The sequence below is a fragment of the Varroa jacobsoni genome, unplaced genomic scaffold, assembly GCF_002532875.2.
Source record: "Varroa jacobsoni isolate VJ856 unplaced genomic scaffold, vjacob_1.0 scaffold_952, whole genome shotgun sequence".
Taxonomy (NCBI): Eukaryota; Metazoa; Arthropoda; class Arachnida; order Mesostigmata; family Varroidae; genus Varroa; species Varroa jacobsoni.
In genome coordinates, this window is record NW_019213854.1 from 148,476 (window position 1) to 174,950 (window position 26,475).

The 26,475-nt window shown below is 40.4% G+C and overlaps 2 protein-coding genes across 2 annotated transcripts in view; both read left to right on the forward strand.

Annotated features, from left to right (window-relative positions):
- Window positions 1-51: 51 nt before the first annotated feature.
- On the forward strand, window positions 52-16,925 carry Atg2 (Autophagy-related 2). Its single transcript, XM_022841832.2, has 16 exons — window positions 52-1,885; window positions 5,408-5,671; window positions 5,852-6,117; window positions 6,436-6,622; window positions 6,768-6,971; window positions 7,140-7,352; window positions 7,554-7,899; window positions 8,425-8,747; window positions 8,967-9,161; window positions 9,535-10,334; window positions 10,690-10,992; window positions 11,408-11,574; window positions 12,432-12,829; window positions 13,028-13,334; window positions 13,521-14,026; window positions 14,273-16,925. Exons 1-16 carry the CDS (start codon window positions 1,721-1,723, stop codon window positions 15,167-15,169), a joined length of 5,541 nt encoding a protein of 1,846 aa, XP_022697567.1. The 5' UTR covers window positions 52-1,720; the 3' UTR covers window positions 15,170-16,925.
- A 2,120-nt stretch (window positions 16,926-19,045) lies between these two features.
- The window catches only part of LOC111265281 (patronin), a 98,117-nt gene continuing 90,687 nt past the window's right edge, over window positions 19,046-26,475 (forward strand). The window contains exon 1 of the mRNA XM_022841827.2: window positions 19,046-21,615. Within this exon, the coding sequence (XP_022697562.1) occupies window positions 21,556-21,615 (60 nt within the window). The 5' untranslated portion in view covers window positions 19,046-21,555. The remainder of the gene's footprint in view (window positions 21,616-26,475) is intronic.

Sequence of the window (26,475 nt, forward strand, 5' to 3'; positions counted from 1 at the left end):
GCTACAAGATATAATTAGGGAAAGTTGCAATATTCCTTAATGATGCGAATTAGCCACTTTGTATCACATGATTTGTTTTTTGACAGGAGCGTGTGCCGATTTTGCGTATTTACTTGATACAGCGGTATTAGCATTTTACTTGTGGAGCTGTTTAGTCTACTTATATACTTATTTTCAGTATTGACCAATCGATGTTTGCACTCTTCATGCAGGGCATCAGGGTTCGTGAGGATTTGCGACTATTGCATTCTAGTTTTATTCGATGCGGGAATTTTCGATTGTTGGCTAAGCTTGAAATTGATTTACAGTTTCTGTTATTCATTACGAATTATGAAATTATACGCATCAATCGGTGTCAGAGCTAGGAGTCTACTGTATTGTAAATATAAAACTTATTTTTCTGTAACTGGAGGTGTGCAATATAAACCCATCAGTATTAATTCTGAAAGACTTAAATGAGACTAGTCATTAGCCAAGATATACAGGGTACGAATATATTTGAAATGGTTTAAACAGTTTTATTCCTCGTGTTTCTGATTTTCTAACACTTATGACAGATTGTATCGCATTTTCTAGAAGTTAACATCGTTTGCGCACATTACATTTACCCTTTGCAGTAGCCTTCAGCTGCCGTGAGTATCATTACATCGCTTAGTCGTTCTAAATAGAATGACTCCTATCGTGTCACGGGCTAATATTTCCCGTGTTACAATACCTTATCAAAGATGTTTTTCGTTCTATAAATTCATTCGTTCATTCATATTACGCGGGTTATGATTACCAACGCCTTTATCATTTACTGTCTCCCTTCATTCTGCTGCCTAAAAGTTAGATGGAGAACATGATGTCAGTCGATCAGTTTTACATGGCAAAAGAAGAAAGTTACTCCGTGGTCCGCTGGCCACCCTTAGCCGTGCTAACACCAAGCAGTCCCATCGCGATATCGACAACTGTGTAACATTAACATTCATATATCATCGGTCTAGCGCATGCAGTACGTGTTATCGGTCACCTGTTTATTTGGTCGTTGAGTGATGCCATCTAGTCGCTATGAAGTCGAAATCATCTGTTTGAACCAAAGTCTGATGCTTACGCTTGTTGCCTTATGCGTGTTGGTATTGGTGTATTGTGTACAGTCTGTGACATTTTTCCTCTTTTAATCTAGTTGCCGAACTTGGTTATACCTATATGACGCGTGAATCGATGCTTGTTCAGCGTTTGATCGCTGACAACCAACCTGTCCGCCTGAGGTGGCGGTTCGCTCACGTACGGACAACTCAGATTGGGAACAGTCACTTGAACAGTTCTAGTTAGTCTAACAGCCGCTGTGATCGAATTTATAGCCTTTACTTAAACGTGTTCCTGTACGAGGGGACGGAGAAATGTATGCCTGAACGATCACTTGTTCTTGTGTTTCTTGTGAGTGCCACCGGCTTCGTCCTGTTCTGCGTGCACTCGCCAGGCGACGTGCTAGCTTGACTAGTGCGACGTGCTTCGACTGACTACTAACCCACAAAACTGGTGGCCGACCAATAAACTTGTGAAGTGAGCTACGCGTTTTGGCGGTTCCCTCTAATTACTTCACTTCAGCCAATGTATGATCGTGATGCGTAGTGGTGCGCGTCGTTGCTGTAGGACGCCACGGCGTAATCAGTGACTCCCACTGCCGCCGCAAAAGAACTAGCTTTTGTAAACTGCTGCCAGGACAGCAGTAGCAGCAATGAATTTGTTCACCGAGTCGATTAAGAAACGACTTTGTCGTTATGCTCTGCAGAGGTATCTCGGAAACTATATACTTGAGAAGATTTCTCTTGACCAGCTGAGCCTTGAGTTGTCGTCAAGTAGTGGGGCTGCTGAAATCACCAATGTCGAGCTTGATGTCAAGGTGTGTAAAGATCGATCTATATATGTATGTTAGTAAATAGCTGTGCCTGTGTAAGTACGCATAATAACAATAATAATAATTCTATCACCCTATATTCAGTTGGTTGGTTAGTTGTTAGCACATCTCATCCTTATTATAGGCCTTTATCTAAGCTGTTTTATGCTCATGTCATTTTTTTCTACAACACAAGTTCGTTTATATCCAGTACATATAGAGTACATACATTTTAATTCAATGTTACTAATGTAATGCCTAACAATGGCCACAATACGCGTAGACGGACCCCAACATATGGCACAATCACGGGTGAAGACTATTCTTTCGTTTAGGGTGCAAATTGCTAGTTAATGAAGTTCAGTAAGACGAACATCATTGCCAGGTTGCTGTAATCGTTGTCATCGGGATGCTAAACTGCATACGACAACAAAGCCTAGCCAACAATCTTCTGTAAAAGATTGTCACTGTCGTGTTTTATCCAGATTAAACTTTTCCACGATATAGTTTTGAAAAGACACATGTAGTTTTCACATTTGGAGAAAGTCGCGTACTGTCATTGATTTCAATATGCTGGAAAATTACGTCGGCTGCCATATTGAGAGGTCCCCATATATTTATATTTTGAATAATAGTTCTGCTATCAACGCTGTGTTTCTACGGATAATAATAATTATTATTATTATTGAGAAAGAGACAAAAACGACTTAGCCAGTGTGCTTACTATTAGCCAGGCAAACGGCTAGTCGCCTGGCTGTATTTGCTGCAGCTTCTGTTGTGTCACTTATAACGAATGAACTCGTAGCGCTGTAGTGACAGGGTTTCTGTTCGGGGTAGCAACTAAATAGTCTGCTCACTGTTGAGCAACTGCTGCCTTTCGTGAGAAAAGCAACAGCAGATTACTAAAATGATAGTCAGATTGAGAAAAGTATATGCTTGTGTCGATACAACTAAAAACAAGCTTACAACAGAATGCGATGTTCTCAAGTACGATATCAGAAGTTTGTATGCCGGATCGGGTCAATAATGCAGGTAGTCAAGACGTAGTTGCCGTAAAAAGCTTTAGAGGGCGCAATCTTGTAATAGGCGAGTGATCATACTAACAAATGAAAGAAATAGAGTGCGTTTTGTCGGAAGAAACGCCAATCGCAGATGCCTATGGAAAACCACCGTTACTGTTTTCCAATACGTATTGTATAGGCATTGTATTGTATAGGAGTGGTGGAAAACCATGTGTATCTTATTTTGATTTATATCGATTACAGTAGACGAGCTATCTGCTTGCTAAACTTATGAATATTAGTCATTTTCAATAGTATCAGCCAATGTGAAACTGCATAAGTCAAAATGATCAGGCAAACAACAGTTGTTGTATCCTGGTCTGTGGGTGGCAAGTCTTGAAACATAGTTTTTGGCATATGAATTGGAGAATCAAGACGGTAATGCTGCCAATTCCCCTCCTTCCGATTGACATCGAAAAAAAGGCGATGCTATCATTGGGACCAGCAACGCGCGAGTAACTGAAGAAGATAATTTTAAATAAAACGTCCACGAACAGTATGTACAAAATTGAATGTACCTATATATTCTTATATGTATCTAATTGATAGATCGGCTTAAAGGTTCGTTAGATACAGCTTGCCATAGAGTGTTATAAGGATTAACGACGAAATATAGCTGGACGCGGCTTATTTGATTCATCAAAGAATGACATTCGTAGTTAACAGTACGCGATACAGAGCCATTATGACTGCGGGATGATGCAAGGGCTCATTTATACTGTTCGTTCCGTACTACGGAGAGCCATGCACGGGCATATTCAAAGTCAGTCTGCGACAGTTTTCGTATTCAAAAATTGATACAAATGGATCTAGACCCATCTTTATCAAAATCGCGCTGGGAAGTTCCGGGAGGAATTTTGTCACACCAAAAAGCAAAATGTTTTCTGAATATTATATTCTGAATAATATTATTAATATAATGCTTTAAGAGGTCGAAGCGTATTAATAGTTAGCGTTTTGAAATCGCACAAAACGTAAATGGAAGAGATAGTTGAGATTTTTGTCTTGTCTGCTTACCGTTTATATATATATATATATATATATATATATATATATATATATATATACTCGACCCTACAATCGTACAAATGTGGGATGTTTAACATTTAAAACTGTTATGTCAAGATATATGATATATTTTGTGAGTATCCATATGGGTCAGCTCGTACGTGTCATCGTCAACCCCACATATTCATAAACATCAATTCGATATAAATATAGGCGACTTTGTATATAGTTATAAAAAAAAAAACATCATTGTTTTATATTTCCTGCTGTTGCTTTGAAAAACACCTGAAATTAATAGTCACAGAAACAGGCAATACTAGGGGACTAATGAGCTACGCCGCTGCAGCTAGTATTTTTTGCTTTTTTTGTGTGTCAAAAACCTTTGGCAATTAAAAATAATGTCAATTTAGACATGACTTTCAACTTTTACGTAGTTAGCCTGAGTCGAAATTTGATAGCGTCCCTCCACGACCGAATTTCGTTACTTTTGTGATTTATGTTTTGAAAGTTTCTCAACATACTTATGCAGATAAATGAGACTGAACAGCGCTAGATTCAGTGATCGCAAGCTAAAACACCGGTCGGAGGCCCAGAAAGACGCTGTAGAGACTGCTTTTCGCAAGTCGGTGCTCGTCCTATATAAAAAAGGAAGAATGCATGCTACATTAGTGGCAGCTTTTGGGTGCCTGTTGTATGAGACGCAGCTCTTCTTAGCTGTTGCCAGGTGATGTCACTCGATGAACATGAATATTCGCTAGAGGCCTGTTGTCGGCCATCGTTATTCCTAAGGGTTCCTCTCCGCGTGACAGGCACTGTCAAAGCTCATTTACGCTTTGATATTAACATTATGGAAGACCTTGTCAAGTCTAAACATTTTCTGAAATCATTTGGAAAACCAAGCCTGACTTGAGATTTAAGAAGGTCATGTCAGATTATAGGGATGTCTGTAGCGTATGATAGGCTTTACATTATTTTTTTAATTTATTGTTTTCATTGAAAGTTCCTAAAATGTTTGGCAATTTAGTAACAGCATGGTAACGATAAGCAAATAAGTGTACGTTCCACGTGCTTTTTGTGATTATAAGTAGTTAATTCAGTGTTTATCGGTAATGGGCGTGAACCTAGTTCCAAGGTAAATGTCGTTAAGACACAGAAGATATCAAACTTTGGTTTGACATATGAATTAAGGCAAATAGTCACAAATACAAAGAGTAGCATTACGTTTTTCAAGAGTTGTCTTCGATATTCGGTATGCGTACCGTATGCGTTAACTACTCCGGCAGTTGTTACATGTTATAGCTAAAAGCTTTAAAAATGTCACATTGGATTGCACCTGTAGGATTTGAAACTCTATTTTGACCGCCTTATGTTGCTAAATTCTCAAACATTAAATTTTTAGAATACTAATTTGGAGTTAAAATTTATTTTGCTTAACGCGTTTTTATCGGTATATCGCCAGGGACTGAATGAGCTCAGTGAGACTCAACACTGGCCAATACAATTCATTGATGGTTACATCGAGTCCGTGCGGGTTGAATTACCATGGAGTAACATTCTGTCCGACAACTCGAGGATTCGAGTTACCGGTTTGATGCTGACGGTACAGCCTACGTCATGGGCGGAGGAGGCATCGTTGTTCGAAAGTATGTACTCGTCAATGATGAGCTCGAAGCAAATGGCCGAAGAAATTTTCCGAACTTCCGAACCGGCTTTGGAAACTGAGGTAAGTGTTTAGCGATGACATAGTCTGTCACTGATATAGGTTTTTTAAAATTAATCAGTGTATGTTTATGCTTGCGATAGTGCCACGTATGTATACATATATGGGATGGTTACCATATATCGATATATAATTATGTACCGTGATCTCATACCTTCGTTGTATTGTTTGGCGTGTTTATAGACACTCACTGGACTGGATCAATGCGCGGCGGCGATTGAAACGATTTTTAATCGGGTTATCGTCTCATTTACGGACACAATTTTCCGCGTCGAGCAAATCATGCATGAAGGAGAAAATCACTTTTGGACAGCTCTGGAAGTGAAAGTGGGCAGCCTAGAATATCACGATGCTCATGCCTCGAGCGATAACAAAACTATGTTGGAAGAGCTGGCAAGCCGCTCAACAAAAAAAGTTATCCTTAGCGATGTAGAATTTCTCGTCGATAAGTGCGTGAAAAATAATCTATTTTTTTTAACTATGCAAAATGTATATATATGTCAAACAGTGCAAGCTATTGATGCCCGAAATATGTACCAAATGTTAAACTAGACAATTTAAGCTGCAATATTAAATCATTGCCTTGTAACATTACACGATCTAGCTAGGTCTATCTTACGCAGATTTGTACACGTAGTGTTTAAACTCAGTCTAAAGCTTATTCGATATCAATTATGAGGATGTAGTGAGCTATTCGTTTATTTCGCAGTAATAATAATAGACAAGCACATTTTTCTGTAGCAATGCTTTTTTTTTTTTTATTAAAGGTTTAATGACGCGAAGCGCACTGAGCAAAGTTTGCATAAGACGTGTGGGCCTTTATGCGCAACCAACCCCGAAATAAAGAGCTCGCCAGTTACCGTGGCTTTCTTTAAGGGTCCTCAAGAAGTCGAAATCTGCGTCAATCGTAACGACCGGGGAGATCATTCATCCACTCCAAAAATTGGTGTAAAGGTATGTAGGAGAAACTAGCGAATTGAATATACCTTTCCATCAAACCAAACCATTGAATGTACCAGTTAGACTACTTAGGTCATGTTATTGTGTAGACGTCAGTTACACATATACTGACAGTTTCCTCTTCACTTTGAATATCTAGGTGACTCTGTCGGAAGTTCCAATATATATAGAACCACGTCAGATACTACACTTAACCGCCCTCCTAAATTCATTCGCGGGAGCTACAGGTTCAGATAGCGGAGTTCACCACGAATCGCCTTGCACAGCATTTGGTCCAAAAGATTTTGCTGTGATAGAGCACGAGCTTCAAACAGAATTGAACGGACCCTGCCGACTTTCTTCGGTAAGGGAGAACCGCATCTTTTGCCTAAGTGTCAAGTTTTCGTACCACGGAAGATTATCAAGTTGTTTTAAATGTACGCATGATTGTTTTATCTAAGTTAGTTAACAGGCTTGCGCATCAACGACAGCTAATTTAACTATTTACATTTTACATCATCTTACTTTGCAGTTCGATAGCGTTCCGTCTTTAACCAATATAGGCGCTCTGGGAAACACGCAACATATGTGGGCTGGCAGGTCTGGCGATGAGTATGACGAACAGTATCTGCCCATGAACTCGAATGATTCGCCGACAACCTCCCAGATGACATCGGATATCCTCTGCGGAAATAAGAAAACAATACAAAGCGAATTTAGCCTTCATATCGGCACAGTTTACATGGTCCGTCATAGTGATTTGAATTTTTTTTTGCTAGCTTGGTTAAAGATATCACACTTATAGCACGGAGTATTCATTAGTGTTGCTAAAATCGGGGTGTTGATCCTATATGATCCTACGCCTGAGTACACTAACCCTTCACGAACTTTAGGGGCAATTAAGTAGTACAGTAATAGTAGGCAGGCAAAATATTCTTCATTTCAGGTTATTTTGGAAAAGCAAAATATTAATGAGGAAAGGGACGAAGCAAATGAAGCCAACACACTGAGTAAAAACAACAACGGTTACGCAAAGTTCTTCAAAGAGATTGATGGGGTGCCCTTGCGTGATATAATAACAGTGACCACTTCGGAATTTCTACCCGATAAACATTTTCGACTTGTCCTTCATCCAGTCCAGTTAAAGGGCCGTACATATTCGTCATTGAGTCAACGTTTTGTCGAATTTAAACTTACAATCTCCAATGCCGACTTGGTACGCGGCAAAAAGAATTGGGTCGAGAGTATTGTTGAAGGTCACCTTAAAGCTGACAACGGAACGAAAGAACAAGGTGCGAAATACATTTAGTTAATTGAGGGGGGGAAGTTTTTTAGTTTAGTATGACGTCCCACTTTACTGTGTTTACTAAATAGGTAGATCTTGCATCGACCCCCATTTTTCCTAGTCGGTTTTCAAAGATGCGTTTGATTAATATTCAGTTTGTCAAGACTAATGTATAATTCTATGTTGCTTTTGATTATAGATTGTTATTTGAACAACAGTGTCGGAACACCTCTTTTTACCATGCAAGAGTTGTTCTATTTATTAGGTTCATAAAAAAAATATTTATAGTAATGATATTTATAAACGTGTAAAAAATAAACGTTGCTTTGCCCTTTATATTTGATAAGGTTAGTGTGCAACCTGAAGCTGTAAGTTACTACTTATTTCTCGCGACGCTTACTTTGTTATGTTTATTATGTGAAACGCTTTAATTATCAAGTTTTTCACCCTTTGGTGTTTTTCAAGGTACAAAGGCATCACGACCAATAAATTAAATAGTATTGATCATTATTGTTTCCCTTCATCCATATAGGTGGCGGTCCACTACCTTTCCTTCGGCTAATGGTGAATCACAGATACAGCAATTCAGTTGCGTCGGGTAAGACACCTGTCTCGGATGTCAAGTGCGATTTTGGAGTAGTGCATTTAAAATATGATCGTCTGTTGGAGTTACAACTATTGGAGATGTTTGAAACACCTGCCGCAACGTCCGGGAATAAAAAATTCGAGGATCATTCGGCTAAACCGCATGCCTTCAACATTGAAATCAACTGCCCTCGGTTAAGCTCTGATCTTCGTTTCCAAGCACTAGAAGTAGCCAATATCAGAAAGGAACTTCGACCTGACGCACTCACTGTGAGTATAACGTTTTTTCTTTGCCTCGCACTTGAAACAGCGGGGATTACTCTATCTTTGGTGTATTTTTGTTCTTTATCAAGTGCCTTATAGTTTAATAGGATGTTTAGTGTTTCGGATTAAATGAGACACACAATACACGAATGTAACCTAATGGCTCACCGTAACTGGAATTGTTGATGTAAATCGGCATCGCATGATTTGTGGATTTATTTTCAGATTACACTTGAAAAGATTTATATACAGGGAAATTTCTCAAACGACCTTTTGTGTAACGAACTCAAGATCTTATTCCAATGCGGGTTTGCGGACTACCGCCCGGATGCATCCAAAATAAACGAAGTGATCCAGTTAGCTAGAGTATTTTCAGATCCCGATGATATCGGTTGTGGAGCAGCGTCCATTATTATCAAGGCAAGTAATGACAGCTGGCAAATTAAGCAGTTTTACATGAGCTATCGATCGCTTTAAGGTGTCTCGTACAGAACATGAGAAACTGTTTTTAACATAACTATGTTAGACGTATGGATTACGAAAATTTGCCATTTGAGAATGTTTCGTAGGTTATCCGATCATGAAAGGTTCAAGAATTGGTTGGTCCATATTCAGATGTTGGTACATTCGTGTTCTTTTAAAGTGTGACAACCAGAACGAATAATTCTTTTCATTTCAGATATTGGTGTATCATACTGCGCTTTCAAAGAAAAATGATTGCACCTTCGTGCTAAAATAACGCAAGATAGAGGATATCTTAAGATAGAGAATAAGATTTGATTGTTTGTTACAGGTTAGTTCTACAGAGCGTAACCTTCTACAAGAGAATCCTTTGATGGACTCCATGTGCTCAATGCCTGTACGTGGTACAGGTTCGATCGACATGACCAAGTCTATGTACGGAAAGTTTAACGAAAGCGGCCCTTTTAAGACACGCAATGTGGCACCCTCTGAAACCAGTGGGGAAGAAGCAATACTCGCTGGTGAAAGCAAACTTATACAAGCGTTCTACGAGCAGTGTCAGATGAACTCGAAGGTTGTTGTCGACATATCCTTACCCACAGTGATAGTCGAATTTGCCAATCGTGAGCTGTTAGAAATAATCTATAATCGCGTTCTTATCGATCTAGCATATACACCGAGCTGCGAAGCCTACTTTGCTCCCCCGGAGGCAGCAGATCTTAATACTGAGAAAAACCCATTCCTAGAGCGGAACAGCTTTGAGAGAAGTTATGCAGGAGAGCAATTTTTCTACTCGGTGGCTCCTGAGTCCTGTGTCGAAGATCACAGGTTACGTCTTCTCGAGCAGAATCTGCTCTGTTTGTCCCTGACGGTGAACAATGCATGTGTATTGGTTGGCCATGGCTGCGCTGAAAAAAGCGAATATTTCTCGTTCCAAATCAAGCCTCAACAAATACAGCTTTATGTGGTCAACGGGTATCAGGGCGATGCCAATGAGGGCTTTGTAATGCTGCATGCCACTGATGTTGAGGTTTATCATGAGGCGCACAACGAGAAACCGACAGAGACACATGAGGAACTCAGCAAAGATATGATGCTACCCAAAAAGGGAACACGAAGGCTGCTTCAAAGGTTAGAAAATTAAAAAAAAATAAGAACAAAAATGTGCAAGAAATATTCGATGATGCGTCTCTAATTAAAATAAGTAATATCTGAGTATACACTGCAATGCGTAACTTTGCTACGAAAAAACAGAATCCTATGTTAACTAAAACACACAGATGGACGAATTATTAAGGCTTTTGAGCACTTGCATGGCTGAACTCTTTTGTTCAGCCTTGTATAATCATACCGGCTCTGTATAATCACTTCTTTTTTTCCTGTATGATCACTCTGGTGATAGAACTTGTTACAATTGTTCAGTAAAACAAGTTGTAATTAGTTGTCCCATTCCCTCTTGATTTTATTATTGCTGTCGCTACCAAAGGATTCATAAGGACACCTTCGGAAAGCTACGTCGCTCATCTGCTAATAATCAACCAAAAAAGGAAATGCTTTGTTTCGTGCTCAGGATACGCGCAGAGCCCACCGCACGTATGAAGAAAATGACGATGGCAGTGAGTGTTGAAGAAACGGCATGGTCTCACGAAATGACTCCTTCAAGGCAATTGTGGATTTTACAGCTAATGGAACTAGCCACATTAAGGGACATGCCTATTGCTGGGCATGTTCCCTCGTCTATCGTTACTGAGCTACACTTCAACCTTGAGAGGTCCATCATTGATTACAGGTAACTTACGTGCTGCTATTATCAACCTCGTTTACGACGTGGCTCTTTGGTGTTTAGCAACCAATGTAGACTAAAATAGTGTTAATATGGGCATAAATTATAATGCACGTTACTACGAAAGTAGCGGTCTTCTATTTGTTTATACCTTTCTAAGTAGAGCTAAGGCCAAATAGCACTTATCTTACTTGTACAGTATCATAATTTCTAATTAACTGTTTAAAATGGTCTTTTGACTTACATTAAATTACTTACTTAAAACTTGACGTACTAAATTGTAGCCAGGACTATCGGCTTTTCTGGAGTTTTATTAGTGAAAAACAAACAGGATAAAGAACCTAACCTTGTTTAGTACACACAAAGCGGTAAGTGAAGTATGTTAAACGTAGTAACCATTATTTCGTTTTTCTTCTTGCAGACCCAATTACATTCCGTACAGTTTGATCCTGAGCATTGAGAACTTCTCTCTGTCAACTAACGTTGTGCCCAAATCTTCAGCGTCTACCTTGCGACTTATCTTCGAAAATACCAGCCTTCTCGTTGCATGCAATATCGACAAGAGGAAGACAGCCGATATACTAGAGGGTACGATTTCACGGAATTGAAATGATTTTGTAAAATATATTTTCTTGTTAGCTGTCCTTTTTGACATTTGTCATGTGCTCTGTAATAACAATCTTATTCTATACTGTTAAACGGAAGGGTGCACATATATATATTTTGTATGTATATTTTGGCCGACTATCTTCAAAAAAGCTCGAACGATGCTTACCAGCTTTTCTTATTGGACCTGACTTGACGCGAACATATTGTGACGAGAACGACGTGACCAGAAAAAGTTGATTTTATGTTAAAAAGAACAAACTAGAACACAACAGGGCGATATTTCGATAAGGACGACTGAACAATCAAGATAAGCTTATGGAAATATTGCTGGCATGTGGTCAAATTGGGCAATGTGGTAAGGAGAAGTAGTGGAATGGAAAATGCCGTTAATCGTAAAACGTGATGGGATAACCGCATTAGTAATAAGGATAACTGCGACGCGATAACGAACGTATTAGAACAATTGTAACAAATTGAAACGTAACTTAGAACTTGTAGAATTCAATTTAGGTTAGGCGCAGCCTTTGTGGGCAAAAGGGGTGGATATTGTGCCAATGTAGCACTGATCGCTTCAAAACAAGTTGAGTGGCGAAGGCCGTCGGTTTTGATATTAATGGTAATAGTTATAAGATCACAGTCATATGTTTATTTGAACTTAAATAACTCCATTCTTAGTTTTCAATATCTATACAGATTCTAAAGGTTTTTATTTGTTATGACCACAAGCTGCCCGAATAAACGTGGTGCGTTAAACTGTAATGAGACGCCTAGCTGGTAAGATACTCATATAAAGTATTGAAGGAAACCCGATTTATGTGAAACGTATTCAATTACAGATTACGTATGTGTGATCTACGCCGACCTGTTGGACCTTCGAATCGTGTTAACCGGCTCCTCACACCAAACTCAGTCTTCACCTGAATGCTCCTTTTCTCCTGGTTCGACAGCATATCTCAAGAGTTGTCCTGCACCCGAAACGGATACCGTCATCGCTCCTGCTCTGCAGTTCACAGCATCCAATAATGAACTGCAGATTAGAACGTGTGCAGATTCATTACGCGCTCTACAGGCGATAGCCATGTATGTTTCAAATGATGGCGATCTGGTTGCTACCAGGGAGCGAACTCCCAGCGAGCCCCATAGAAGTTCGTCAGTCAGCTTAGCAAGCAATAGTCCACCTCAGCAGGGTTTTGAACAGCTTCAGAATGACGTTCCGTTGTCGCAGGCTTGTCCGGTACGAAAAATTTTCGTTCTGGTGTTTTTAATGTGATTTGATCAACTTCATATGCACTCCCGTTTTGCACATTTTACAAAGGCTCTATCGCAAAAGCTACCTAATTGACTCCATATAGTTCTGTTGCTGGATCGCTTTTATGCCCTTCATTGGCTGATGCATATTCATTGACTGATACATATTATTGTCCACACGCAGACAGCAGCACCTCCGTCCTATGATGATATAGTTGAGAACATGGAGGACGCGATGTCTGATTCTGATGACAGATCCCATTCCGATGAGCGACTCTCCCAGTTCAGTTCTTCGTCCAGGTCTCCATCGTTCGATCACGGCACGGATTCGTCACCAGCGGATAAAACCGTATTTTATAGTGCAAGTCAGGATAATGAATTTTTAATCCTTGAGGATTTGCCCGGGTCTGGACACCTTAGGGATAAAACGCAGGAGTCAATTCGCGTCATTAATGGAGACGAGATCGTATTGATCGACAACTACCTCAAGGGTATGGAAATATGCCATTTTAAAACCAAAAGTGCGGTTTCTAACGTTATTTCAGGAGTAAGCTATTCGTTCATTCATAGCTCTTTTAATTCGTGGCTTTCGCTTTAAAAAAAAATTACATATATTTTTGTTACATCCAATATCATATACAAGATAACAACGTACTGTTCGACATTTTCATTTGCAGCTCCATCAGAAAAAACGGATCAATTAAAAGCTCCCAAAGGTTACCCAGACCCAGTGGAAAGCTATACTTTCCAACAACAGAAGCTCGTATGGTTTATTTACGGAGGGACAGATTTTGGAGAGTCACGCACGGTCATGGATCGGATAACTGATTTGAAGACGTTAGGAGGGCAGGGTCGAATGACAAACAATTATATGGAGCTGGCTCTTACGAAGATCCGTTTCCGACATGAATTATACGCGCCCGGTGAGACGAAAGCCTCAAGGCAGTGTCTCTACATCAAAGACGTCGAAATCATCGATAAACTGCCTACATCGGAAGCTAACAAATTCCTCTACCAGTACAGCAGTGATTCTTTACCCCGCCAGGCGAATGCCAACGTTCTGACGTTTAAAAGATCTCAGATGGCTCCTGAGAATGAGTGCTCAATATACATATCGGTGAAACCCCTTCGGTTGAATGTCGACCAGGACGCATTAATATTTCTTACGGATTTCTTCACTGCGGTAAGATATTGCTGAAGATGTAAAAGCAGCGCGATGCTATCGGGGATGGAAGAGAGTAAAGATCCTGTTGAGAGAGAAAATTATTTGCATATTGATTAACAATATACCGTGTATTGCTTTATATAACAAGCATGCGCCCATTAGCGTCTCTAAGTGATATTGATAACAATAATCAGTTGTCGAGTATGTTACAAAGCTCTTTTTTCACAGAATGTGTTAATATAATATGAAATTATATTTTTCTAGGTAACCGGGTCAATGACAGTCGCGGCCCCAAATCTTCCTCGAACGCGCTTGGCTTCTCCGGCTGGACAACCTCTTGAGGTTCCAGCCATGTTTATTCAGTCATTTGTTTTCAGTCCCGATGTGCCTATCATAATTGATTACCGCGGCAGGCACGTTAATCTCGATAACGGTGCTGTCAGTGGACTAATTATGGGCTTAGCTAGTTTCTCGTGCATGGAGCTCACTTTGAAGAATATGAAGAAACGCAACGTTAAAGGTTACGACAGGCTCAGAAAATATGTCGTGGATGAATGGTACAACGACATAACAAAAAGACAGTTACACAACGTGGCCTATTCGGTGGGTCCTATGCATTCTATTGTGAAATTGGTCTCTGGCGTCCGTGATCTGGTCGTACTACCGGTCGAATCGTACAGAAAAGATGGTCAAATCGTGCGCGGCTTCCAGAAAGGGACGAAGTCGTTTGGTACCAACGCTGCTCTTGCTTTTCTCGATTTGACAGAACGCGCTGTTAGTACAATCCAACAAGCAGCTGAACTAGCGTATAATCTTCTATCGCCAACAGCAGGCCAAACAATAATGCCACCCGTGTCACATCAGCCTCTTGATTTTCGAGAGGGCGTCCACAACGCCTACATCGTTATGGCTAACGGTATCAAGGACACAACACGCACTCTAGCTGCAGCTGCGGCCACTGACACCCGCAATAGCAAAGGTGTAACGGGAGCAGTTGGTGAAGTTCTCCGCCAGATACCCCCTGCCATGGTCAGGCCGATTATAGATGCGACCGTGGCTACCAACAACGTACTCAATGGAGTTAAATACCAACTGGTGCCGGAGGCTCGACAAGAAGACTTAGACAAATGGAAGAAGCCTCACAACGGGAAGATGAATTAAAAAGGTTCACTGTATCCGTACACTTTCGTTGCACACTGATGTACTTTCGATATCGTTATTGATTGATTGCTGTTTCCATTGTTGTATGTGGACTTACACAGTATGTCTACCTACTGTTGAAAAGCTCGTATCAAGAATGGGAAAACAAAGTGAGAGACAATGATTCAAACATGGCGTTTTATTAGGTGCGTGAAAAATAGTAACAGAAATAAAGTATAGGGAGGAAATAAAAGGAGCGGAGGGAAGGAGCAAGAAGCCAAAACTGACTGGAGGAAAATAACCTCATGCATTGTCATATAGTTACTTTAAGTATATGACCACTGAGTAAGGATCTTTGCACCCGATGGCGCGTGATGAGTGCTTGTTCTTCTTGTTTTTTTTTCAAACAAAATCGTGTGATATTAACAGAGCTGTTTGACACAAGATTTAGTAGTTATAATAGCATGAAAGCATTATTAATTATACTATGTTATTATAGTACTTGTCGGAGAAACGATTAATTAAAAGAATTGCGGTCGTAAGCAAAACTCACCAGAAAAGAAGAAAAGAGAACTCATTAGAGAAGAAGAGTAAAAATACAAAATATAAGATTCATTTATGCTATGTTTTTAAGGGAGCTAAAAATGAATGCAAAATTAGCTGTGTATTTGAAGATGCAATAAAATGGCTACGGCCGTTGCTCCATAGATGGAATTCCGTCTAGCAAAATGAAAATTAAGCCATCAGTGGACGGCACGCAAATTGATCATGAATCACGTTCAAACTATTAACTAACTGATTTATTTACATCCGGTCCGCTGAACATAAAAATAAATTTGTAGTCTTAGTCTGCGCCGGGCCCCTTTCCACTCTGCGTGAATGCCTATGTTCTTTGTAATACCCGCCGTGTTTTACAAAAAAAAAAAAAAGAATAAACTAAGAAAGAGAGGAAAAAGACAATGCGCCCATATGCATATGGATCATTCACTAAGATTACGTCAATGTGAACTATGCTATCACTTATATACAGATATTTCTATTATTATTATTATTAGACAATATTTTTGCTTCCAATACCGCAATAGCTTTGTAGCAAGATGGTGTGTACAGGGCGTTATGCCTTATACACACGTATTGTTTTGAGGATAGGAAAAGGACCGATTTTCTCTTATTCGTAGCAAAAACGTATGACTTGGTGAAGCCAAGGACGCTTGTTCTGCTTGTATGCGTGTGTGTATGCGACAGAGTACAAGACGGTTAACTCTAGAGAATTTTTACTCATTGGAAAGCTGAGTATTTAGTAAAAAACATAATTATGCTTTAAAACACAAGACAGCGATAAATAGAAGCACACTATGTGAGTTAAATAAGGTCATAGTAAGTGGAAACAATGCTTACGTTCGATACGGGGATATGCGTATATATGTGTGCGTGTGTATTTGTATGTGGTTGTAGAAAAAAGTGCTTTGAAGAAAGGAATGAACTGTGAGTAAAACGACAATATCTATTACAATTGAACGTAATATCTATGTTATTGTACCATCGCTACCAATTTAACAGTGAAGACAACAATGACTACGGAAGTGAGGACAAGGAAAATTCTATAATGCCACATTCAGGCCTTGACGGTCACTGATTAATATTTTATGGCGAACCTAATAGTATAATAATTCCAGCAAAGAGACCTTGGTCGACAAATGCTGAGTAGATAGTACGGATAATATGACATTTACGCTCGTGTAAATAAAACAAAATGACTATTTTGGTTATTAGAGCATTTTTTGCTATGATTGTCTTTCATTATGTTTTCTGTATGCCTTTCATTAAATACTGCAGTGGGTGATATGCGCCACTCAGTAATACTTACTCGGAAAAACGGATCAGTTAAAATTAAATCGTACGTTTGTTCACACAAACAGGATGAACTACTGAGTAGAAAGACCTCGTGTGTTACATGTAAAGAAGGAATGCAGGTGGGCTGTGTTCATGAAATCGCTTGTACATCCTCCACAACTACTCACTGCACTGCTCAGAAAAGGTGGTACATTGCTATGCAAATCTTCGTTTTTGGTTCAAGTTATATATTATTACGATCTTATAGAGGGAGCAAATATAGGAGCTAGTTCAATTTTGTAGAGCCCCACAAACAACAAAAATTGACTAAACGACTGACTTGTGCGTCAAGAGACTTGTTTTCACACTGGGCTGAGACGAAGGATGATGGTCTTTCTACATAGTATCTGTCTGTGCTCAGTAAATTTTGTAGAGCACACGTAGCGGTGACTCGGAAAATCGTACGTCGCATATCTAGGAAAATGCTATCTCGTAGTGTTACGGGCGACGGCGCACTCTACGGTCGAAATACTCAATGCTTGCATATGCTTCCAAAAGTATAACAATGGTACGTCAAAGTCGATATGTAATTATGCTCAGCTATGTTTCATTCGATCATGTTCTCTCTTTATGGGTTTGTAGACGTGATCTCCGAGTTCAAAGAAATCTCCTCACATTAAGTATGTCAACCACATTTGACAACATTTGGTCACTTCGCAATTGACTCGTTGCTCTCGATCATACAAACGCAATAAATCATAATTATAAGCCCTACATTCTACCTTAGTAATGATATAGTGAAAATCGACACGTTTTAAAGCCATAATTAACATATTATATTCGTACTAACATATAATGGGATGAAAACGGCAAGAAAAAGTTTAATATAATTTGAACACTTGATTTTCTGAACCTGTAAGATTTCTTTATTTGATGAATTCTGAGGGCCGCTCAGGAGCTGGTCAGAGCAAATTGAAACTTCAATGAACAGGCAAAGTAATACCGGAGTAACCACCTATACCCGAAGTAATAAACGTTACTAACAAAACCGTACGCTATATCAAAGAGTACAGATACATTAGTTCTTTTTTTTGTGATATTATACATATCACGCGACTATGGAAAACGGAGTTATTAATGCATAAGTCATGGGCTAGAAAGGCTACCAAAGTGAGTTTTGAGCAGCTTGCTTGGACGAATTCTAGTTCAATTATGTGTTCCTCCATTCGGATGCGTCAGCAATGTCATTACTATGAAGCATATGTGGTAGTTGATTATTGTCAATAATAGATCGTTGTCTATATTAGAATTAGTTACTTTATAAGATCTATAAGATAAAGAGCGATAAAATATGTTAAACAAAAGTTGTCAATGAGCGCGATCTAATCTTTAATTGATCAAGGGAAGAAATAGTCTTTTTTGCCAGAGAAAAACATGGACGGCATACGCAGAGCAGTAACAACTCACCCTATGCAGATTATGGGCCGACATCGTTACAAAATTAAACACAGTACCCATATTATTGAAGCACTGCAAATTATATTAACCTTATAGATTATACAAGATAATAGCTTCTGGTGGAAAATTGTACTTGAAATATTCTCCTACCTATAAAACAGGGCCGCACACCAGGAGCAGCTGGGAGCATCTTGCAAAATGATAACGTTAAGCAGTGAAGTGAAAAAGGCGACTCAGCCAAAAATTTTACGCGAGTCTAATAACTTATCTACCATTCAAATGACAGAATAACCTCGGTTTTCAAAAGCTTTGGCTGAAAATGTTTTAAAAAAGTGATGCCTCAATATAATCTACTCCGTGAATGAACTAGGTTAAACTAGCTTATAAATTGCAGGTTGCAGAAGGTTTGCAATCGGCATGTGCGTACTAAAAGATTTTGCATGCCTTTTTTTAAATACTGGTTGCTCAATCATTTTTAATTTAACTAAATCAAGTGGATACTTAGCGAACTGAAGAGTCCCTATTGCTAAGGCGGATTATAGCAAATTCATATTTTTTTTTTATATTGAACTAAATTCTGTATAAATTGGATTTTTTTAGTAGTAAAGTAGTACTAGGTCATCTACTCTATTGGTCTAGCACCGCCCAGGACTGGGAAATAATTAAATTAGAATTTATCATTTTGTTTATAAAGCTTCGATATATTAAGTTCAACGGACCTGACATTTACGATCATGACAGATTTCTTATCAATTGTAAATGATAATATGTACTTTTCAAGGTGAGTTTTGTACTCCAATAAATACTGTTCGCATTTACGCCCTGTGGTCGACGGACCCCGTTAGATGTCGCATACACTGTCCAATGTGTCTGAGAGTTGTCGATCAAACTTTGCAGGGGTGTATGTATAATAGTAAAATACATTCCAATAATGTTTAGGCGCTCCTGGCGATTGTCTGCTCTTCACGACGATGACAACGGCAGCAACGATGGCTACCGTGATCACCTTTCCACAGAGGGCATATCGCCATCGCCACAACATGGCGGCGTGTGTGGAACGCCGAACGTATTTTTTTTGTTTTGGTTGTTTGTGTTGTGGCTATATGTATGGGACAAACTTGTGTCTGATGTAGTACTCGATCTCTGGCGCATGTCTGGCCTCTGTGTCGATGACTTTGTTGTGTTAGCTGACTACTGCTGTCGTTGTTGCATCCATCTAGTAAGCGATCTAGCGAGCCACCTCCCCTTGGCTAGCTGCCTTCCTTCTGTCTGCCTGCCTGCCTGGCAGCAGCAGCGTCCTGTGTTGATTTCCGCCGCCATGGGTGAGTGTAGGTCTTCTGTCTGTCTGTTTGTTGTGTTGAATGCTCGGTAGTGTGTGTGTTATGCAAAGAAGAAGGTGGTGCCTGGTGCTAGGTAGTTACTGGCCAATCCACCGGATGAATACTTACACTGTAGTTAGGTAGGCAGGCAGGGAGATTAGCTAGTACGACCACTAGCACGACGACAGGCAGTGGGAAACACAGGCGGTTTTCAGTGCTGTGGAGCGGTAACACCGGGTTGATCGGGAATTACGTGACAGGTGCGGTCTTCCCGGGCAGACCACCGAATTTGGACAGCTGACAACGTCTCGCTAGCCGCCTCAGAATTGTCACCGGCGGCAGGTAGCGCGTTCGACGCCAAACGCAGTCGTTTGGAGCTCGAATCGCTCATCGTCGTCGGTATTCTATTGTTCAGCCTAGCATCACGGCCACTCTTCGTGTCTATTGAGAGTATGCGTGCGTCCAATTCGAGATACAGATAAATGTCTTACAACATGAAATAGCTTCCTCCGCCCGCCCCGCTCAGGGTTTCAGCAGTAAAAGATTTCTCATCTCTATTCGACATTTATTCATCATTTGAGATGCTGGAATGAACGTTGCTATCGTTACGTGTCGGAGTGTTCTCAATTATTCTTCAGCCATTGTGACCGTACAAAAACGACAAAAGCCTACGACACCCATAACAATCAAAGTTCATCAGGAAAGGAAGCAGCTACAGCAACACCAACTGCTGCAGTTGTCGGTTGAAGGTGTACTAATAAAATTGTGCAGCAGAATAATGCCTGCCACTGACGTCGACTGGTAATGGTGGTCACGGCGATAGAGCACCGATCTGTGCGGGCGCCATGGTGTTGAAGTGCTGTTGAAGTGTTACAGAGAAAAATAGTGAGAGAAGCGACGAACCGCATAAGAGAGAAAAAAAAAGCTAGCGTTATAGATAGGGGTACATAGAGTCGGAAGAGCTCGTTGGGCGAAGAAAAGCAGCGAGCGATTATTACAAAGCAAAAATAGTCGTGGAATCGAAGCGTTGAATGTATGCGGTCGTTGATCGGTCGTACGCGGGAAGTCGTAGGGCGAAAAAGTTCAAATAGAGCGTCCCAGCCGTATGAAGTACCGTGCTCTATGAAGATACTGCTTTCTGTCATTCTTAGGCTCTGTTCAGTGGATCTAGTTGGATGCTTACTTACAGTGCGTAGTGAGGAAGGTTGCCAATCGGTGTCGCAGGAATGCGGCGCGGCCGCCTTTATACGCCTGGGCAACTTTAGCCCAAATGCCTCGAATACCCCCTCCCAGGCTTAAAACATCCCCGGAGTTGTTTTCGACAAGGCGCAACGTGGCTTGGATAACCTCGCTTAGTCGCCTGGAATAGTCGTTTGAAAAGAAAAATAACGGAAACAACAAAACCATTTTTGTTTGAACGAAACGAGCGTGTCTACTTTGTCTCTCGCGTGTCACTAAAAATTGTGCATTCCGGAAGCGATTCGAGGAAAGATTAGAAGCAGAGCTTCCATTAGGTGTGGGATAGTACTGAAGGCGCTTCGACGCGGCGGGACTAAACAGGCTGTGCAGAAACCTCTGAAGTCGATGGACACGCCCGGAGTGTTGCGTTGCGAGTGTCAACGTAGTCATCGTATTAGATTTATTGGATATACATTTTATAAAATTGTGAGGGTAGCCCGAGTGGAAAGGAGAAGTGCCTTGTCGTTGAGGAACAAACGTAGCTTTCTATTATCTGGCAATTAGAAGGAAAAATCTCAGACTAAATTATTTCAAATTAGAGCAGATATAAGTAGCGCTATGGATTCAGACATTGAAAGCCTCGAATTGTGTCCTCCAGAAGAGTACAACTTTCCTAAGGTAAGTCGTTTTTCTCTGTAGTAACCTTATAGTTGTAATACAGAAGGCTGGAGTAGTGCAAAATTGTGAACTAAAATCGTATATTGAGTTTCCATCCTCACAAACAAGTGTGCTCCGAATTTGGTATATATTAATACATGTACCAATCGAATTATGTATCTAGTCGGTACTCCCCATAACTATTAGTGAAAACAAAAATAGCGTCCAATTGTTCCTGATTTATTGAGGTTCATTGAAATGAAGCTGCCGTGCTGAGTTTGTATTCTTTGAATATACAATGGCCCCTTAATATTATAGGCATTGGTGAGACAGTCTTAAGTGCCTAAGTGAAGTGTTAGGTAACGCATGTTTCCTGCAGTGCTGAATAAGCTATTTGATCAGTAAATATTTCGACATTAACTTTATTATCGTCTATTGAGTATGTGAAAGGATTTGTCAAACTCTCGGGTGAAGCTACGGATAAAAAGATATTAGGTGACTATTCATTGCAGTGATGGGATTAATACAGCTTTCCATATATACGGGCCATCCATGTAAAAAGTTCCCCAAGCAATCGCGGCATGAGGAGATAACAATTTCAGAGTCACTAATCTATCAGGTAACCAACGGGAGTAGCTGGAAGTGACACAATAATCGCAAATTCAATACGACCACAGGCTTTACCTGTTTAGAAGCCGTGTTGACACGGAAACCGTATAACGGATACAATTTTTTGGTATTTTCGAGAAATATTTATGCAACGTTTTACTTTGCTCTACGACATTGGGAAGAAATTTAGTGATTTATTTTGTTTGTAATAATTATTGTGACATCTAAAAGCAAAAAAAATTCCAGCTTAGCATCAACATGCAAGTCTACCAACGGATGACCTTATGACATCCTACTGGAATGTTTTTGTCCAAGAAATCCCAAATATAATGATAAAAACACAACAGATAACGGAGGCAGAATAGAGATGAACATTTTATCAGTCATTCGTTTTACTAGCTCAATCCTTTTTTAACGACAGATACGTACAGCAGTATTTAATCAGTCGTGTGCGTCCTTATCGAGCTAATTTTCAGTCACGTTTGCCTTTACAGTTGGAGTTAAACCGAATGTGGCACCATAACGGTAGAACTAACACTCTCTGTAAACTCGCAGAGGCGTCCTTCGGCTTTTTGTACATCGTAACTTTACCGACTATATACTTTCTAATATTTACCTGAGGACTCGCCGCAGGGGTTGATTCCCATACATTCTCTCGGTTAACGACTCGAGACTGACGTCGAGTTTAATTTCGTTTAGTAGCCGCAAATTATTCATACAAGCTCTATCTTCTTTCATTTCGTTGTATAGCTTTGCCGTAGCCTGGGCAGCTAGGTGTCGTTACCGTCTATTAGCTTCAGTACGTAGAACTGCACAAGAGTCACTGCAACGACAAGAACAATAATTGCGGGAGCCTCAACACAACCTCAGCACGGTTTTTTTTGTTTGTCTGATTTGGCGCTTGTTGGGCTTGTGCGCTATTGAGCCGAGTTTGTATCAACTAGCAAACTACTGTTATGTTGTTAGTCGCCTAAGCGGAGGAGATATAATCAGCTTGTGATCAAATGATTTGGAACACAGTAAACGTTGGTCTAACGTCAAAGAGCAGTGAAGCGGAGCAATGAGCGGGAAAAAGTTTAATAAAAATCGACACTAAGATTTGGATGTAGCATCTTTACTGATTGAGTTACAGTCCGCTATGAATGACAAGTTAATGGGAGGTCAAGGTATTCGTTAGCGGATAGCGTTAACTGTGAACACGTAGTAAGGAGCGAATCTCATTAATAATCTCGAGAGCGCAATAGCTGATTAGCGCAATAGCAAGAGCTGATTTTTCATACAGACTAAAATTAAAACATAAATAAATGTGACAACTTTGAGCTTGCTTAGAATTGAAGTAAATTTACCTTCAGTTAAGAGAACAGTAGATTCGATGACACAGTAAATGGTTTCTCATGCAGCAAGTACATGCGGAAAAAAGTAGCGATCCTTACATTTAAAGAAAGTTGAAATTAAGATTACATTTAAAAAACACAATTTTCCTAGATTACATTATTAGAAATGCTTTCTCTTAATGAACTCCATTCAAGAGAAGAAAACATAAAACTTGACGTAACATTTTCACATCAGCCTCTTCTTCGCTTTCCTGTATATTCTTGTTCCTTCGTCCCCGCATATACATACGTTCTCTATTGTGTAGTTTACCTTTTCCTCAATATAATATGTTATGCGTTCATAAAGATCAGCAGACCCATCACACACGCAAAAAGAAGTGGTAGTAACATTCGTATGAAACTAGCAATATTGATTGCCTATTTTTTATAATGGTGGTCGGTAGAGTATAATATAATGACGGCTACGAAATTCATTTTTCCTTTCCACTTTCGTCTCCTATTTCGTTCATACAAACTCTTATTTAGCAGTTACAAACTATACATGTGGGTGTATATATATATATATATATATGTATTTGAGTGAAAACAGCGATTATGATATTGCCTCATGAACGTTATATCATTTTCGTCACCAGCGGAATCATCGCATGTCTATGTTTCGTATGTCCCGAGCCATTTCTAAACGCGCGCCCGTTATCGCGTCTTGACATTTGCCGCTTATTTCTTTCGGTTCCTGTACGTCTGCGTAAGCGTCTGTGTTCTCTATATACCCAGACCAGCGTCTTATTTGCCTATCATGTATAGTCTGACTGCTCGCTGGTCCTTTTGTGTCCGCTCGTTCATCCATTGGTAATGCTGGCAATTAGGTTCGCATGCCTTAATGCATAAGAATCGGCCTCCGTACACCTCGGTTAGTTCCGTTGTCAAACCAACAATCTTGTTGTTGGTGCCGTTAACAACAACAGCAGCATCATCAGAAAAAGTGAACTACGTGTCTCGAGCGTAAGGCATCGTGGCATATTGTGCTGTGCTGCAATACCAGCGTTATTCGGCTGTTATGAGTTCTCTAATTATAACAATGCTGAGGATGATGTTTGTGATGGTGCCAAGTGACGGCGACTGTTAGCAGTAACATCCACGATATTGTTTTTGTCTATGATAAAAAGCTAAGAGTAGCGGTGCTAGTGCAGATGATGCTAAAGCTGCGGTTGCTGTCACCACCCCGGCTTCCATCTTTGACAGTTTCACTTTTGTGAGTATTAATATGAAAGTATTGCGGTACTATAATCGCAGTATAGTAAACCAGTTCGGCCCTTTGAGGCACCGATGGCATGCTTCTGTGCTACTAATACTCCTCATGATGCTGCTGCTGCTTAACGAATGGTGGTACACAAACATATATACGTATGCGTGTGCGTGTGTGCACCTCTACCGCTACGACCGTTAAAACCGGGGGAGGGTAGTAACTGCGAAGGCGCAGTCAAGTAGAGGCGCCAGGATCAGTTATTCGATCCTTAAGCACTTATCCATAAGCACTTAATCCTTAGTGCTGCTACCGTTGGAACTGTTGTCAATGCTGTCTTCTTCTTATTCTTGCTTGAACCGCCGTTATCAGTGGTCCATGTATTGATATGTAGCTACGACACTGTCTAAGAATCACCACCGCAGCCGTAACTCCTAGTCAGAAATCTATTGGCCGTTATCGCTCTGTCATTCCCTTTCAGGAAGTAGCTCAACATGCTGCTGATTCCGCCAGAGCTGGGGTGGCAATGCTGATCATATTGTCCATGTTGCTGGGTATTCCGGGGGAATAACAACCACAACAATGACAGCAGCAGCAGCAACAGTAATGGACCAACGACAGACATTATCAAAATCTGTTGCCGTTGACTCAGGAAGGCAGGGAATAGACGAATTGGCAGGCAGACAGGAAACGAAGGAGAAGTACCCAAAGTTTTACAACGGGGAGTAGTCCACAATAACAGTCATTGCCACCGCCATCAATGCTGTCGTTGTTACAGCCGGGAGCTGGAGAGCCAGCATCGTTCGCAGCGTCACCAAAATGACGATCCTTCCCAGTACCAATTATAATGCATTCAAAGCGCGTCTCGAACGGTGAAACAGACAGTGCTTATTCTCGCTGGTTGAGACGTTGTTTGCTGCTGGTGCGTCGCCACAGGCCGTACCTCTGTGTTTGTCCCTATGTCTGGCGGGCTGACCAACCGGTGAATCACTCACATGTCTGTCCATTTGTCCATCTGATCGACCATCCGGCGACTAGCTACGCTAGACCGCTGATCAGTCACGTTTGATTGCGGTCCATTGGTTCGAAGCAAAGCTTAGAAGGAAAAACATTTGAACACTGCTTACCGCTGATGAGCTGCGTATAAGAAAATCCATTGATTGGCAATGTCCAGATTGATACGACGAGCTCACGTCGTGGTTAGAGCTAGATAAAATTAAGCAACAAAGTGGAGGCGAGGTGCGTACTACTTATCTTGATCTTGTCCTGTAAATGATGGTGATTTCATATAGTAGAGCAGAAATGGTACAGAATCAACCACTCGCTTAAAAGTGATCGTCATTTCCCAAACCTATCTCGTTTGCTTTTCGTGTAATACGACTTCGCTACGAACCCAATGCGCACTCTTAGAACGATATGAAAATAACGAAACAAGAAGCAGATTATCGTTTGTGAAAATAGAATGGCCACCATATATTAAGCTGTCTCAGCATAAGTCTAATCTACTGACACATACCGCATGCTTACGACGAATCAGGCGGCATAGTTTTGAAAGATTTGACTTTAACACTTGGAAGGCTGCTTACATAAAGGCACAGGAACCTGGTGCCTTTGCCTGTCTATATTTACCTATATTTGACCGTGATATACCTCTAGGGATTGCATTCAGTCCATATGGATACGACATAACTTCTG

Excerpts from the sequence above, each read along its gene's own strand:
- Atg2 (XM_022841832.2), top strand. The coding sequence starts at position 1,721 with ATGAATTTGTTCACCGAGTCGATTAAGAAACGACTTTGTCGTTATGCT. Across the intron at positions 6,972-7,139 it reads GACCCTGCCGACTTTCTTCG|TTCGATAGCGTTCCGTCTTT; the intron begins GTAAGGGAGAAC and ends CTTACTTTGCAG. Across the intron at positions 13,335-13,520 it reads GATCGACAACTACCTCAAGG|CTCCATCAGAAAAAACGGAT; the intron begins GTATGGAAATAT and ends TTTCATTTGCAG.